Source organism: Schistocerca piceifrons, chromosome X (assembly GCF_021461385.2).
Source record: "Schistocerca piceifrons isolate TAMUIC-IGC-003096 chromosome X, iqSchPice1.1, whole genome shotgun sequence".
NCBI lineage: Eukaryota > Metazoa > Arthropoda > Insecta > Orthoptera > Acrididae > Schistocerca > Schistocerca piceifrons.
The window spans coordinates 266,259,223-266,275,138 of record NC_060149.1 but is presented as its reverse complement, the minus strand read 5'-3'; the positions used below and the strand labels follow the sequence as shown (position 1 = coordinate 266,275,138).

The 15,916-nt window shown below is 39.2% G+C and overlaps 1 protein-coding gene across 1 annotated transcript in view; it reads right to left on the bottom strand.

Annotated features, from left to right (window-relative positions):
* Positions 1–3,799: 3,799 nt before the first annotated feature.
* LOC124722299 (secreted frizzled-related protein 1-like) overlaps positions 3,800–15,916 on the bottom strand; it is a 403,676-nt gene continuing 391,559 nt past the window's right edge. Inside the window, exon 4 of the mRNA XM_047247482.1 lies at positions 3,800–4,478. Coding sequence (XP_047103438.1) covers positions 4,326–4,478 — 153 coding nt within the window. The 3' untranslated portion in view covers positions 3,800–4,325. The remainder of the gene's footprint in view (positions 4,479–15,916) is intronic.

Here is a 15,916-nt window from a genome sequence, read left to right as displayed (position 1 = left end):
AAAATTGCTTAAATAAATAACATCCAACAAGAAATATAGATAGAACATTACAAGGAATTGTGGTAGACCTGTGGACAAACATGCTCCACAGAGAAAATAGAGGATGGAATTGAACTGGCATGTTAGACGATTTATGTACAAATGAATTGAGAAAAGCCCTCAACTCCAGAGAAAAAGCTACTGATATGGATGATATAAACCCTGAACTGTTAAAATATGAAGCACCCTACTACAAAAGAGATTACTGCATTTGTTTAACATCTGCTGGAGAAAGAGAGCTTTTCCAAAAGCATGATCACAAACAAAGGTGCTGTCAGTATTTAAAAAACGAGACCATAGTAGCTACGAGGCCAACGGAGAAATCAGCTTACTGGACACTGCTTACAAAGTTCATGCAATAATAGTGAACATGAGGTTAAAGGTTGTAGCTAACAGCTTGTTCGTTGAAGAACAAATGAGAATTTGGTGGAGCAGATCGACAACAGATAGAGTATTTACAATTTTAAAAAAATATCGAAAAACAGAGAGAGTAGCCTATAACTGGAAATCTCATAAATTTTATTAAGGCATTCGGTAAAGATGATAGAAGGAAACTGTGGAGAATTATGAGGAGAAGAGGATACCCACAACTCCTAATAAACATTTTAAAAAGTCTGTAGAAACAGATGACTGTAATTTTAATTATCAATGACGCTCTAGCACAGTCTATAGCCACAAACAAAGGAGTAAGACAATGGTGCAACATTTCACCTACACTTTTTAACAAACTCAATGGCTTTCAAAGGTTAATAGCCTGTATGGACAAAAATTGTGATCAACAATAAAACAACAGAATTGGTCAAACATTTTAAATATTTAGGTTGTGACGTCAGATATGGGTATGATAAAGACACAGAGAAGAAAGAATCAAAGTTTGGGAATATATGTGGAACAAGAAACGGAAGTATAAAAAATGAAATGAGTAAAGAAACAAGACTGAAATTTCATAAGTGAATGGCAGGTACACTGCTTGTTTATGGAATTGAACTGTGGGTCATAAGTAAACATCAAGAAGTCGCACACAAGCCCCAGAGATGAGGTTTATAGGGGCAGTAAAGGGATGCATTATAGCTGACAGATTTCGAAATATGGAAATTAGGGAAGAACTCAATATATTTAACTTCTTCAGTAAAATACAAGAAAATAGGAGGAACTGGAATGAACATCACAAAAGAATGACTGAACGAAGATTACCTGTCCAGACAAGAAGACTTCCAATTGGGGGAAGAAGTCATGGAAGACTGAGGAAGCAATGGGTACTGTAACAGGCAAAACAAAAAAGCCTTGAAGTGAAGATGACATTACAAAAATATTTTAATTAGCTGCTTCAAAATGAAACTCAAAAGAAATGAATGTGAAACTCCTACGGAGAAAGGTGAAATGATTTCACTTAAACTGAAATGACAAGTTTAAAAGTTAAGCTATGACTTCTTGATTTAACTAATATTGAGAGGTAATTAATGAAGAGGAGAATGAGGTGAGATTATTAGACTGAAGAGAGGTTGTCACATGATATATCGCTTCCAGTTATAGACTGTTAAAGTTGTATGACAGGAAAAAAATCTTAATGAATATATACAATCAAAGGACAGAGAAAACTGAAGCAAAGTGTAAAATTTAAATGGAAAATATCTCAATCTAGAGACAAACTTATGAAGATACAAGCAGCAGAATTAAAAAATAAATATGTCAATTTTTAGGCTATATAATGTGAACTGATTTTCATTTAGCATACGATTCTCTCAGTTTTTCGTCCTTTTAATTCTGTTCCATACTGATATGCAACTTGAATTCAGCTGCTGAAAAATTCTTAATTTTTACTTTAGCTATTAATGGGTATTTGTTCTCCCCCCCCGTCTGTCTGTCTGTGTCTCTGTCTCTCTCTCTCTCTCTCTCTCTCTCTCTCATATACGCATAAACAAAGATAAGTTCACTCCCAACCTGAGGGCTAGTTTGAATACCCTAATACTTTACTTAGAATGGTCCAATTTTATGTGGTATGCACTTGTTTTCCTCAGACCTTCGAACTGAATCACCCATCCAGTTATAACGGGTCCTGGATTTTAACTAACTACATGTAATATGAAAAACTGTTTGGCTTCATGCCTTGACTTGAAATTATTATATGTTTGGAACAGTAAGCAGAACGATATGTCATAGGAAAATGATTCATTTCACCATACAATGTGTGATTAATTCTGTTAAATACATTAGGTTATCAGTATTTGATTAATTAATGAGTAATGTGTTATTGATAATGTTAGGTAATGGATTTTCTTTCAATGTATTTACATTGATTGACAATCTCATTTATACACTTTAATACTTCCATGTATAAAATGTAGGAATAAACTCAGTATTTTATATAATCTGCCCATTATAAACTTTTCTACTAGCAACTATTATTTCAAAGAATATGACTAAAAATATCTGTCAGGGGAATATAATTTTAAATATATGTGAATTAGAGTTTCAAAAGCCTAAAAAAGATTAACTCACAAGGGGAGGCCGCCAATTGTGAAATTCAGATTCGATTCATACTGTGCATAATAAAAGCTCATGGCCAGAGGTGTAATGAGGCAAAGCACCAAGATGCACTTCTCAGCTGTTGTCGAGAAAATCGACAGTTAAAAGAAACTGTTGCGGTGAAATACTCTCTACGATAAATAGTTTTCTACAGCGTCGTGGCGCAGCGGTAATCGCTCGGGTTCGTAATCCGAAGGTCACCGGATCGAATCTCGCGCCATGCAAGTTTTTTTTATTTTGTTTTTCGTAATTCAAATGTATACACACACACCCACACACACACACATTCAATCCATCGTCCACCATCAATTGTCTTCTCCGATTTTTGCCGATATGATACGATACGCGTGGTATGCATCAAACCTGATGAACGATAGAATAATTTTTTCAGAATGTCAATCAGGTGTGTTTCCCAACAGATATTTAAAAAACAATTGTTCTTGTAAAAACGCAACGTTTATCAGATGTGCTCGATGTCATGCTGCTTTCCATGTTTCTATGATAACTATCAGTCTGGTTCGTGTGATACTCCAGCTACTTCTGGTCACTAATTGTTAATTATGTGCGAGTGTATACCGAACTTTTCAATAAATTGTACCCACTTGAATGCTATTTGTGATATTGTGTTTTATTTCAAGTTTTATTTTTCCACGACAAATGACTTTCAACAACTTATTATATGGATTATTGTTGCAACTGATTGCCAGGAATTATATATATATATATATATATATATATATATACGCATTTGAATTACATTTGAATTACAAAAAAACAAATAATAAAAAAAAGTTGCATGGCGCGAGATTCGATCCGGCGACTTTTAGATTATGAACCCGAGCGCTTACCGCTGCGCCACGACGCTGTAGAAAACTATTTATCGTAGAGAGTATTTCACCGCAATGGTTTCTTTTAACTGTCGATTTTCTCGACAATGGCTGAGAAGTGCATCTTGGTGCTTTGCCGCATTACGCCTCTGGCCATGAGCTTCTATTATGCGCAGTATGAATCGAATCTGAATTTCACAATTGGCGACCTCCCCTTGTCAGTATGAAAATAGAAGTAAAATAATTTCGGATATATTTCAAAATATAAGGCTAATCTGAGTGAGTGATACACATCATATTAACATAAGTGTTATGTGTGAGACAAGATGTGGCTGTTGAAAGAATGTACTAGGCAATAAATCACTCATGCATATTTGTGAGTAATACATTTTATTCAATATACAGCAATTAGATAAAATTTTATTAAATCTACATACATTTTCTTTTGTTTCTATGAACAGCTTGGTCACAATAGCATGAAAAGCCTTTTCATGAAGGTATAAATATTAAGTGTTGATTATATTTAAGATTAGGATGCACACAAGTAAGATAAGTGGTAATGTCCATTCATTACAGCATATGTAAGAATTTGTAAAACTATAAACAACAGCTGTCAGATAGAGATGAAACATTACCAGTTTCATATATCAGCATTTTTCACCACTTCAGAGCATCATGCTTTGGCTTTCTCATCCATTTTTCATATAAAATGTATTGTAGCTACACAAATCACTTCTCCACATGTAAAATCAATTAAGACTCTTCAGTTTAACATATCACAGACATATTATGTATTTACAATCCTAGTCACATAATATTCCATGTAATATTTATAAAATTTATTTTAAGTAGAGAAATCAAAATTCATCTGTTAAAAAGTGTTCAGAAAAATGTTCCTTGAAATGGCAACATTCCACATGCGCTCAGCACTATTTAATGTGGATTGGTGCGTGACTGACGAAGCTTTTTCTTTTTCGGTACAGGTGTAACAATGCTTGTGTTCACAAAATTATCTCCAATACCAGTCAAAAATTTTGGGTCAGAGCAGTTCAGCTTCTTGAACATCCTGACAGCTGTTTTCAGTGGCTGGAACAAAAAAGAAAAAATACAGTGATTAATATGAACACAAGTAACATCACATGTGACTTAAGCTAATGCTAAAGTGCATCTATTACTTAAAACCTGTGTATGCTGAAACAAACATCATCAGTTGTACTTCAAATTGTTAGGAAATGTCATTGGTTATGACCAATCATCACCAAAGAAGCCTATCACCACAAGAAAGTTATACGAGTGAGTAATTAGAGTCTTCTATTTAAGGAAGTGATGCAGGAACTGGTTCTAAAAGTATGAACCTGTGTATGACTACTCCTTAATAAACGTTATATTAGGTATGCAAATCTTCTATTTTGTATTAAATAAAAATATTTAATAGTTACACTACGAATGGAAGTTATTACACTATGTGTTTACTTTTTAGGCTTTAAGAAGGTCGATTTGAGACATGAAATGCATGTAATTTATCAGGAGACTCTTTGACAAAATATTTTCAAGGCTTACTACCATGTTCTGTTAATACCATGTAATGCATGGTGTATGGTGAAATAATGTAGAGGTCATCAGGATCACATTCATCTCATAACATACTGCTCTAGTAATAATATTAAAAAAGGAAGATTAATGTTTAACATCGCACTTATGACAAGGACATTACACACAGCCCACAAATTAGATAGGATAACGATGATAAAGGTAATTAGATGTGCCCTTTTCAAAGTAGGCATCCCAGTGTTTGCCTAGTAGTAATGTTAGACATCCTGAACTGTCAATCGAACCTACTCAGTGATGAAAGGTTGTGCCACAAGGAATGTGAAAGACAGTGTACCTTTTTTAAATAATAAAGCTTATTATAAACCTTCCAGTTGAATACAACCTCTAAATATCACTTTTTGGGCCAATTAATCGTATGTCAGTTCTGTGATTGTAAATTATTCTTTATTGATGAGTAAATTGTGTTTATTCGGTTGATGCTCGAGTTGATGGAAGCGAGAAAGTGAAACGCTGTGCCAGCATACAACCTACTCATTTTAAAAAGTATCAAGTGAGCCCTCAAGCTTAACATTCATGCACGAATGTCACGTACTGTCAACCCAAAATAAACTGTGCAATGGTTCATAGATAAACTAAGGATAGTGGTGCAGAATTTGATGACTGGGGACTGTACACTGCCAGTCAGATTTTTGAGATATGTGTGTGTGAGTGTTTATGGTTTAGGGGCGCTCAATGATGAAATTATCAGCGCGATTGTTTTAGAGGAAAATTACTTCGATCAGTAGGATTCAAACCAGTCTGAAGAGTAAAGAGCCCCCATGCATTAATGACCGCAGCTGCCAAGACATATTTCTCATCACAGTTAAGCATACAGTTGAAAGTAGACAAGTAAGTCATAGTGTAGTGATGACTGTGCGCATAAGATCAGAATATTGTCTTGTTGTTCGTGCATCACTGACCGGCATGGATCAATGCCTAAAGCATTAAGCTCGTGCTGGGAAAGGAATTCAGGTGGGGGTGGATTTCAAATCTCTAGCAACCAGATTTAATTTATTTGGAATTTCCCTAAATCAGTTAAGCAAATGCCGGGGTCAGTTCTTCAAATCTGTGTTCAGATTTCTCGCAAATTTTTGTTCAGCAGCGAAGACTTTTAAAACATATTCAGGAGTAGCAGAGTCCCTTTCTGGTTATTTTTCTACGGTTTTCCTAAATGAATTCATGTAAATCCCTGGACAGTTTATTCAATAAAACCACAACTCAGATTCATTCTCCATTCTTGTCCACTTCGATCAAATGCAACATGTATAATGGTCACACAGTCAACAAGATGTTAAGTATTATGTATCTTTTCTCTTTTCTTCTCCAAATCACTCCTTCCTTGGCCCTGAAAATCTATTGTTAAAAAGTTTTACGAAAGATAACATCAACCTTCTGTGCCATTAGTCAGATTCAAGTAAGCCAAAGATATCATATTAGCAGCACAGTAATAATAGAAGGAACAGACCAACTAGCTGTCTCTGGCAACACACAGAAAAGTGATGCAAAAGTAAAATATATAAGAAGCTACAACTTCTCTCAGGTGTAGAGGTCTGTCGTGTTCTGTAGATCCCATAATGAAGAAACACCTTTGGCGATGTGGAATGGCTCAAGGTATAACAAATAGAGGAAAACTACTGAAACTATACTGCCAAACATTTGCAATTAATTGTAACTTACTTTCCCCCATTTGTACTGTAATAGCAATAAAAGTGTTAAATTACATCAGTGGACCCCTGTCAAATATCATAAATACCTCATTTCTAGAGGGAACATTTCCAAACCAGCTAAAACTTGCTAAAATTATACCTCTCTACAAGAAGGGAGAGAAAACGGACATGACAAACTATAGGCCAATTGGTATACTATCTGCCTTCTCAAAAATATTTGAATACTATATTTTAACTAGATTAAAAATGTGTCTAAATTCTAACAACATAATCACATCTTCCCAACATGGATTTCGGAAAAATAGGTCCACCACACATGCTCTGTATGCATTTCTAGAAAAGTGCTCAAGTTTTGTTGACCATAAACAACCTGCTGTCGGTATATGTCTTGATCAGTCCAAGGCCTTTGGCATGCTCGACCACAAGCTGCTGCTTATGAAACTCCATAAGTATGGGATTAGAGGTGTAGCCCAGAATTGGTTCCATAGCTACCTTAGTCAAAGAAAGCAATATGTAGAAATAAGAAAATCAGAGACATTCAGGCACTGCAGGTCTGATATACTACAGACAACAAATGGCGTTCCTCAGGGATCTGTCCTTGGCCCTGTTCTTTTCATATTGTCCATAAATTATCTCCCAGAACATATACCAAATGCCATCTCCTTTCTGTATGCGGACGACACAGATATCCTGATAACCAGTAGAGGTGACACATTGCAAGATGCAGTTAATGAAACTACCCATCATTTACAATCGTGGTTTGAAGCAAATGGACTACTCATAAATACTCAAAAAACTGTAAGTATGAACTTCCATACTAGACAAAAATCTAACCCTCTTCAATGCAGTTATAGTTATCAGCAAAGATGACATTACGTACACGCAGAACACCAAATTTCTTGCACTTACCATCAGTAACACACTAAATTGGAAATCACATATTGAGGCACTGTCACAAAAGATAAGTAAAGCCTGCTATCTATTACGATCATTAAAAGACACAGCCAGTGTAGATACCTTGAAGCTGGTGTACCATGCCCTGTTTGAGTCTGTCTTGAGCTATGGCCTAATCTTCTGGGGAAAGAGCTCTGATTCTCTAACAATTTTCAAGTTACAAAAACAAGTAGTAAGAATAATGAAATGTAAAAAGGAACTGAACACTGTAAACCACTATCTCAACAGCTAAAAATCCTGCCACTGCCATGTCTCTATATATTGGAACTAGCTTGTTTTACAGTACAGCACTTGGATGCCCTCGACAGAAATGCAGACCTCCACACATGACGCCAGAAACAAAACACAGTTTCAAATTATAGCCCACAACACAAAATTGTATGCGAATAGGGTTAAATGTATGGGCATTAAAATATACAACCACCTCCCAACAGACATAAAAACAAGCAAAAACCCGAAAATAATGAGAACTAAATTACAAGAATTGCTACTAAACCACTGTTTCTATTCTGTACATGAATTTCTTGAAACAAAATTTTAATTACTTGCAATAAGCTGTTTATTCAGTTGTAGATGTTTCTACTTAGTAAGATAATTTAATTATTGTATTTATCTATATTCTGTTTGTATCTCATATAGGCCTATGTATTCTGCTATGGTAACTATGTACCACAATATTTTAATTACTTGTAATAAGCTGTATATTCACTGATAGATAATTCTACTTAGTAAGATAACTTAATTATTGCTTGTTACTCCTATTCTGTCTGTATCTCTTATATGTATTCTGCTATGTGCAGTATGCACCACTGTCATCTCTCATCACACACCACCTTTTTTATATTTCGTCTATATATCCTGTATGTATTCTGCTATGTGAGTTATGTACCACTACTGTCATCTCTTATATCATATACCATCTTAACATAATTTTTCAAATTGACTTGTCCTATATCATGATGTGCTTTGCTGTACAAATTGTATGATCTACAGGACCAATAATAAATCAAATCAAATCGAAAAGTCATGTTAGAAAAGTGCAGTAGAAGGAATTTTACTAGTCTAAAAAAAAGCATCTGTTTCTTATCATAATTTCATTACTGAGATATGCTTTTTGTATTTTATCTAACTTTTTAATTATTTATTGTGTTTGCCATTCACCTAATTATGTAGTGCATTTATCTTGGAAGTTATCTGTTATGTAATTGTCATTCAGTAATTATGCATGTTATCTAGTATTATTTGCTTGTATTATTGGAATGTATCTAATTACTTTGCTTGACAAAATTAAATGCATGTAAAATTGCCTGTATGTTATTCAGCCACTACTCATTTTCTACTGATTCCTTAATGTGTGTGAGAGTAAATTCATAACTCTCAAATAGTAATGCCATCTATACACTGTAAATACGGACATTTTTATCTATATTTACAATTCCAGATCTACATAATCGTATAATTTATAGACTAAATGATAAGAAATTATATTAAATTTGTGAGAATATTCCGGTTTATAGCTTATGTATAAATGCAGCTTCTTACATAATTCTGCACCTAAGTATAAAACTTTAATCAGTGATGTTGCACCTGCATTCGTCTGAAAATAATTTTTTAACACTGTCACAAAACTAAATACTCTGCGAAATACACAGCCCTGTTACATTAATGTGACCACCATCTATGTTCGACGTCGGCGTTCAATAACCAGGCACAGCTCGCAGGTGGCAGCCCTAGCAGTGGAGGGCATATAAAGTGTGTCAGGGCGAAGCGGAAAACAGTGCAGTTGTCGTAGTGCGGATATGGAGCGATTTATCTAACCAACAAAAGGTCATGATCATTGGCTTTCGGGTACAGGGTGGAAGCGTCTCCGACATGGCTAAGTTTGTAAACTGTACTTGTACCGCCGATGTTAAAATATACTGTGGATGGCAACATGAGGCTATCCAAAACCAGCTCTGAGGCAACTGTGCTGCAGCTGCACCAAGGGTCATAGATGACAGGGGTGAAAGACGGCTGTGGAGAAGTGTACGGACGAATAGACGTGCAACAGTTGAGCAAATGATCGCGCAGATGGACCAAGGGGCTACCAACAGTGTCTCCTCAACGGCCGTTCAGCAAAGGGTGCCGAGTATGGCCCCCCGCAGCAGGCGTTTGGTTCATGCACCCATGCTGAAGGCTATTCATCGGCGACGAAGGCTGGAATTGATACCCTAACACCACAAGCGGAATGTAAGCATGACACGTGGAACAACCCCTTTAACTCGGTCTACGGTAAATTGTAACGAGCCGAAGTAGGTTGCATGTCTTGTTAATGTTGGCCTTGGATGAAATTTGAGCTCCGTTACATGGGGAATTAGTCGAAAAGTTTTTTGTACTAAGTGGGACAATATTTGATACTGAAGTCAGTGGCGGGTCGTAATCACACATTTGCAGTTACCTCACAAATGACTCATTGCAGATTCATGTTTACTGGAAAGTTTTTTTTTCTATCGTCGTATTCTTTCACCTGCAACAGTTTTCACTACGAACTGGGACACGCCATCTATACAAAATTTGCACTTGAGCTCCTCTTGCGTTCCACTCTGCTTGGTGCCCCAAGTGGTCGCTATAGTTATCTCCTGCTTAGCATAATTTTACGATGAACACACAATTAAAGGTGTTGGCAAGATCACAGGAAATTCATATAGAACACTTCTGTTCAACATTGCCAGACCGTCATTTATGACCGAGCGAGGTGGCGCAGTGGTTAGCACACTGGACTCGCATTCGGGAGGGCGACGGTTCAATCCCGTCTCCAGCCATCCTGATTTAGGTTTTCCGTGATTTCCCTAAATCGCTTAAGGGTTCCTTTGAAAGGGCACGGCCGATTTCCTTCTCAATCCTTCCCTAACCCGAGCATGAGCTCCGTCTCTAATGACCTCGTTGTCGACGGGACGTTAAACACTAACCACCACCACCACCGTCATTTATGAACTCAGAACTACTTTCTCGATACTGAATCATTCACAGAAGCAAAACTGAGAGGCAATTAACAAGTGTTGTTCAGTAGATATGAACAGTGTCAGACGCAACCTTCCTAATTGTTTTAGAAAACACTGGAAAAAATAAAATGGATGTACCGTTACAGAATAGTCACGTCGTTTTTCTGATCTTGTTCAGGGATGTAACGACTGCATATTACACTGTTTCAGGATACGTCATTGACCGATTACGAAGAAAATTAAAAAAAAAAAAAAAAAAAAAAACGGAGAGGGATTGGTATTTTATAAAGTCAGATATAGATTTCAGTTTTCTGCTAGAAACAGCCTCATCGACGGAAAACTTCTTACCAAACGAGATGACCCAGTTTTTAAGGCACTGCACTTGTGATCAGGAGGAATGGGATTCAAATTCTCTTCTGGCCATTCAGTTCTAAGTTTTCCTTGATTTCCACATATAACATCAAGTGACGCCACGATGTTTTCTTTGTAAAGGACACAACTGAATTTTTTTTCCTTATCATTCTCCAACTCGAAATAAACTTTGTCTCTAATGAGATATCCGGCCAGTGTAGCCAAGCGGTTCTAGGCGCTTCAGTCAGGAACCGCGCGACCGCTACGGTCGCAGATTTGAATCCTGCCTCGGGCATGGATGTGTGTGATGTCCTTAGGTTAGTTAGGTTTAAGTAGTTCTAAGTTCTAGGGGACTGATGACCTCAGATGTTAAGTCCCATAGTGCTCAGAGTCGTTTGAACAATCTGTGGTGCTGTGTTGCTAACAAAGCCGTCACACAGGTTGAAAATAGATGACCTAGCAACACAAGTTCTTGCAGAAGGATTGCAATATTTCCATGTAATCTGGCACACTTGAAGGAAAAGTAATGCGTATCCTCTTCTTCGCCACAGGGGTAGCAAGGTGCCTTTAAGCAACATTGGAAGATATTTATGTAAAAGTCCGTAGTTAAATCTGAGTCTGGCTATTAGAGAGGCGAGGTGCCTAGACAATCAATTTGTATGGGTTTTCGTGGATTAGGGAACTGACGGGTGAGTTATAGTGTACTTCTCGCCTTTGAGTCTTGTTGTGTCACCCCATTTCTGCTGTCAGTCTTCTATCAAGGCTCTAGCGACTAGAAATCTGGAATCCTTACTTAGAATTGCAGTCCAAGTAGTGTGCCCTGTCACAGCAGCTTCTCTGGCTAAGCGGTCGATATTTTACAATGTTGCTGGTAATGTTAACTCAGTTCTTGATTATCTTGTCCTCTGAGCTCTCTTTCTAGCATAAGATGTTTTAATAATCCCATGTGTTTGTACTTTCTCTTTATTTCTGTTTACTTTTATTCTCGTCTGTGTCAGAGAAAACCAACTCGGTACTGCAATTTACAATTACTTCTTTGGTTCTCCCATAGCAACAACAGTTTATGACCACTGCGTTTAATGAAAGTCAGTATAAAAATGTGCTATATGGCTAACATTCTCAGCTTTCCTTCACAGCAAGATATTGAAATAATTACATTTTTTAATGGATCGGTATGCTTTTGTTAGCACACCAGAATCTCAGTTTGTCTTGTCAGGTTCTCAGTTTGTCTTGTCAGGTTAGGTCAAAGCTTCTCATATCTGCTGACATTTAGTTAGGCTGCTCATTTATCTTAATAGTATATGCCGTTCTTGACAACACAGTTATCTGAAAGTTCCATGGATCATATTTGCAATCTCTCGCTGTGATGTGGAATAAGTCAGTTTTACAATTATTGTAAAGATAGGGAAACATGCTGACCATTGACGTGATCGTCTTAAGCTGTGTTCTGTTTTGCATACAGTGATTTATACGGAACTATGTTAAATCTCTCTCTCCCGCCATATGACACAGAAAGTCGTCTGTGGAGTAGCAGGATATGTAAAGTAGATATGATTTCAGTTTGTGTTTGATATTAACTGTAATATCTATCGATTGTGACATCTCAGTCAGCACAAATGTTGTGACTCCCGAAAATATTTTATACTTTTGCCTGTGGCATCTTCTTATACTATCATTTCATTTGGAAAAGCAAAGGGATCATTAAAATTACGCTGCTCACCTTTCTTGAAAATGACACCAGATTCTTTCTTTTAGATTGAACGTAGATTTGATGGAGCTCCGGAAAGCAGAAAGTACTTTGGAGCATGACACAGCATCACATTTTGGGCTACATAGTTTTACAGGTTTTCGAAACAAAATGAGTCCGTTTCATTGGAGGTAGTCATACAGTTATACTGTTGCGTTCATTATGAGTTGATCTATTCTATTCATTTCATTTTCAATTAAAATTAATTTTATCGTAGGGTACCATGACATATAGCATTATGAGAGGTAACGGAACTTACTGGCGGATTAAAACTGTATTTCCATCTGAGACTCGAACCCAGGACTATTGCTTTTCACAGGCAAGTGCTCTACTGAACTACCCGAGCACGACTCAAGACTCGTCATCACAGCTTTAGTTCCGCCAGCACCTCATCTCCCACCTTCCAGACTTCACAGACGTTCTCCTGCGAAACTTGGTAGACTAACACTCCTGGAAGAAACGACATTGCGGAGACGTGGCTTAGCCACAACCTGGGGATTGTTTCCAGAACGAAAATTTCATTTTTCAGGGGAGTGTGGACTGTTATGAAACTTCCTGGCACATTAAAACTGTATACTAAACCGGTATTCCAACCACGGCCTTTTTCTTTTGTGGGCAAGTGCTCTAGCAACTGAGCTACCCAAGTACCTCATCTCGTACCTTCCAAACTTCACACAAGCTCTCCTACGAAATTTGCAAGACTAGCACTCCTGGAAGAATGGCAGAGACTTGGCTTAGCCACAGCGAGGAACATTATTTCCCAAGTGACATAACACCACAGGCTCCAATTCACAGAGAAAATTTCCTTCTGGAAACAATCTTCGATGTCTCCACAATATCCATTATTTCAGGAGTGCTAGTCTTTCAAACTTTAAAGGAGAACATCTCTGAAGTTTGGGAGATAGGAGATGAGGAACTGGCTGTGAGGATGGGTCATGAGACGTGTTCAGGTAGATCAGTTAGTAGATAGTTCCATTAAGTTTTGGGTGTGCAGCCGCAATAAATCTCCTTCTTCTTCTAATATTTCAGCTGTATGACGTTCAGCCATCTTCAGAGTGAGCCGCAAGACTGCCGCTCCAATTTTTTTTTTTCTTTATTGATTTTCAATTCCCCCCGAAGGGGGCAGGCTGGCAGCAGCTTAGTATGCTGCTCTAAAGCCTACAGACTTTTTTTTTTAAAAAAAGGAAGAAGAAAGAAACAAGGAAAAACAGGCGATAAAATGGTGACTTAAAGTGTAAAACGGCGGAAAAATGCGGAAAGTTAAAACAGAAAGCAAAAGGGGTTGGCAATGTTGATAAAATACACAGGAATCAGACAAGTAACGTAGTAGACACACAATTAAAAAACATGGCGACAGTCTGGTTTCTGTTCGCAAGAGATAAAAAAATCACACCCAGTGACAGTATGATGGCTGTTCGCTACACTTCGCAAAAGACACAACACGGAACACTCACTGGAAAAACACACACTGTAAAACACTGCACGAAAATGGCGGCACAAATATGACACTCCCGAGCCAAAGGCAGATGGGGGACCTGGAGGAGGGGGAAAAACAAGGGGGGAGGAGAGGAAAAAACGAAAAGGGGGGAACCAAGGAGGGAGAGGACTCATAAAGGGGGGGGAGGGGCAGGGCAGACGTGAGAGGGAATGAGAAGAGGCAGAGGAGGGAAATGCAAAAGGACTTGGGGGAGAGAAGGGGGCAGAGAGGGGGAGAGGGGGGTAAAAAGAGGAGGGAAGGGGGGGAGAGGGAGCCCAGGAAAAGGATAGAGGAAAGGAGAGGGAGTGAGGATTAGAGTTGATAGTAGGGATAAATGGAGGGAGAGAGGGCATCATCCAAGAGGGGGAGTTGATGGAAGCCACCTTGGGAAAGGAGATGAAGGGTGTAGAGATGGAGGGTAGAGGGGACACAAGAGTGAAGACGTGGCAGGGGGTGGGGATGGGAGAGGAGAGGAGCAACCAGGGGGTGAGGGGGTTCAAGGTGGCGTGAGGTGTAGAGGATGCGGATATGTTCGAGGAATAGGAGCAGATGGGGGAAAGGAATGAGATCATAGAGGATCCGTGTGGGGGACAGGAGGCGTATACGGAAGGCGAGGCGGAGTGCATGACGCTCAAGGATCTGGAGGGACTTATAGAATTTGGAGGGGGGGGGGGCAGATATCCAGGCAGGACTGGCATAACAGAGGATGGGACGGATTAAGGATTTGTAGGTGTGGAGGATGGTAGAGGGGTGCAACCCCCAAGCCCGGCCAGAGAGGAGTTTGAGGAGTCGGAGGCGGTTGTGGGCTTTGGATTGGATGGAGCGGAGATGAGGGATCCAGGTGAGGTGACGGTCAATGGTGAGGCCAAGGTAAGTGAGGGTGGGGGTGAGGCAGACAGGACGGGCGCAGACAGTGAGGGAGAAATCCAGGAGCCGGAAGGAGCGAGTGGTATGACCTACGATGATTGCCTGGGTCTTGGAAGGATTGATTTTCAGGAGCCACTGGTTACACCATGCAGCAAAAAGGTCAAGGTGATGCTGGAGAAGGCGTTGGGACAGTTGGAGGGTAGGAGCGAGGGCGAGGAATGGGGTGTCATCAGCATATTGCAAGAGGTGTACTGGAGGGGGGGGGGGGGGTTGGGGCATATCTGCCGTGTACAGGAGGTACAGGAGAAGGGAGAGGACAGAGCCCTGGGGCAGACCTGCAGAGGGGTAGAAGGTGTGGGAATTGGCATTATGGATGGTAACATAGGAGGGGCGGTGGGAGAGAATGGAGGCCATCAGACGGATGTAGTTGATAGGAAGGGTGTAGGTTTGGAGTTTAAACAGGAGACCGGGATGCCAGACACGGTCGTAGGCCTTTTCGAGGTCAAGGGAGACAAAACTGGCGGAGTGATGGGAGTTAAGCTGGAGGGAGAGGAGATGAGTGAGGCAGAGGAGTTGGTCATCAGCAGAGAAGGAAGGTCGAAAGCCACACTGGGTGTTGGGGAGGAGGTGGTTTTGGCAGAGGTGGTGATGGATGCGCCGGGAAAGGATGGATTCCAAGAGCTTGCTGAACACCGATGTGAGACAGATAGTACAATAGGAAGAGGCATCAGACAGAGGCTTGTTGGGTTTGGAGAACATCAGGATACGGGAGGTTTTACACAGGTCGGGATAGAAGCCAGTGGCAAGGATGACATTGTAGAAGGTGGCAAGGACTGAAAGGAAGGAGGGAGGGCAGTGTTTGAAGTGGCGGTAGGTAATGCAGTCGTGGC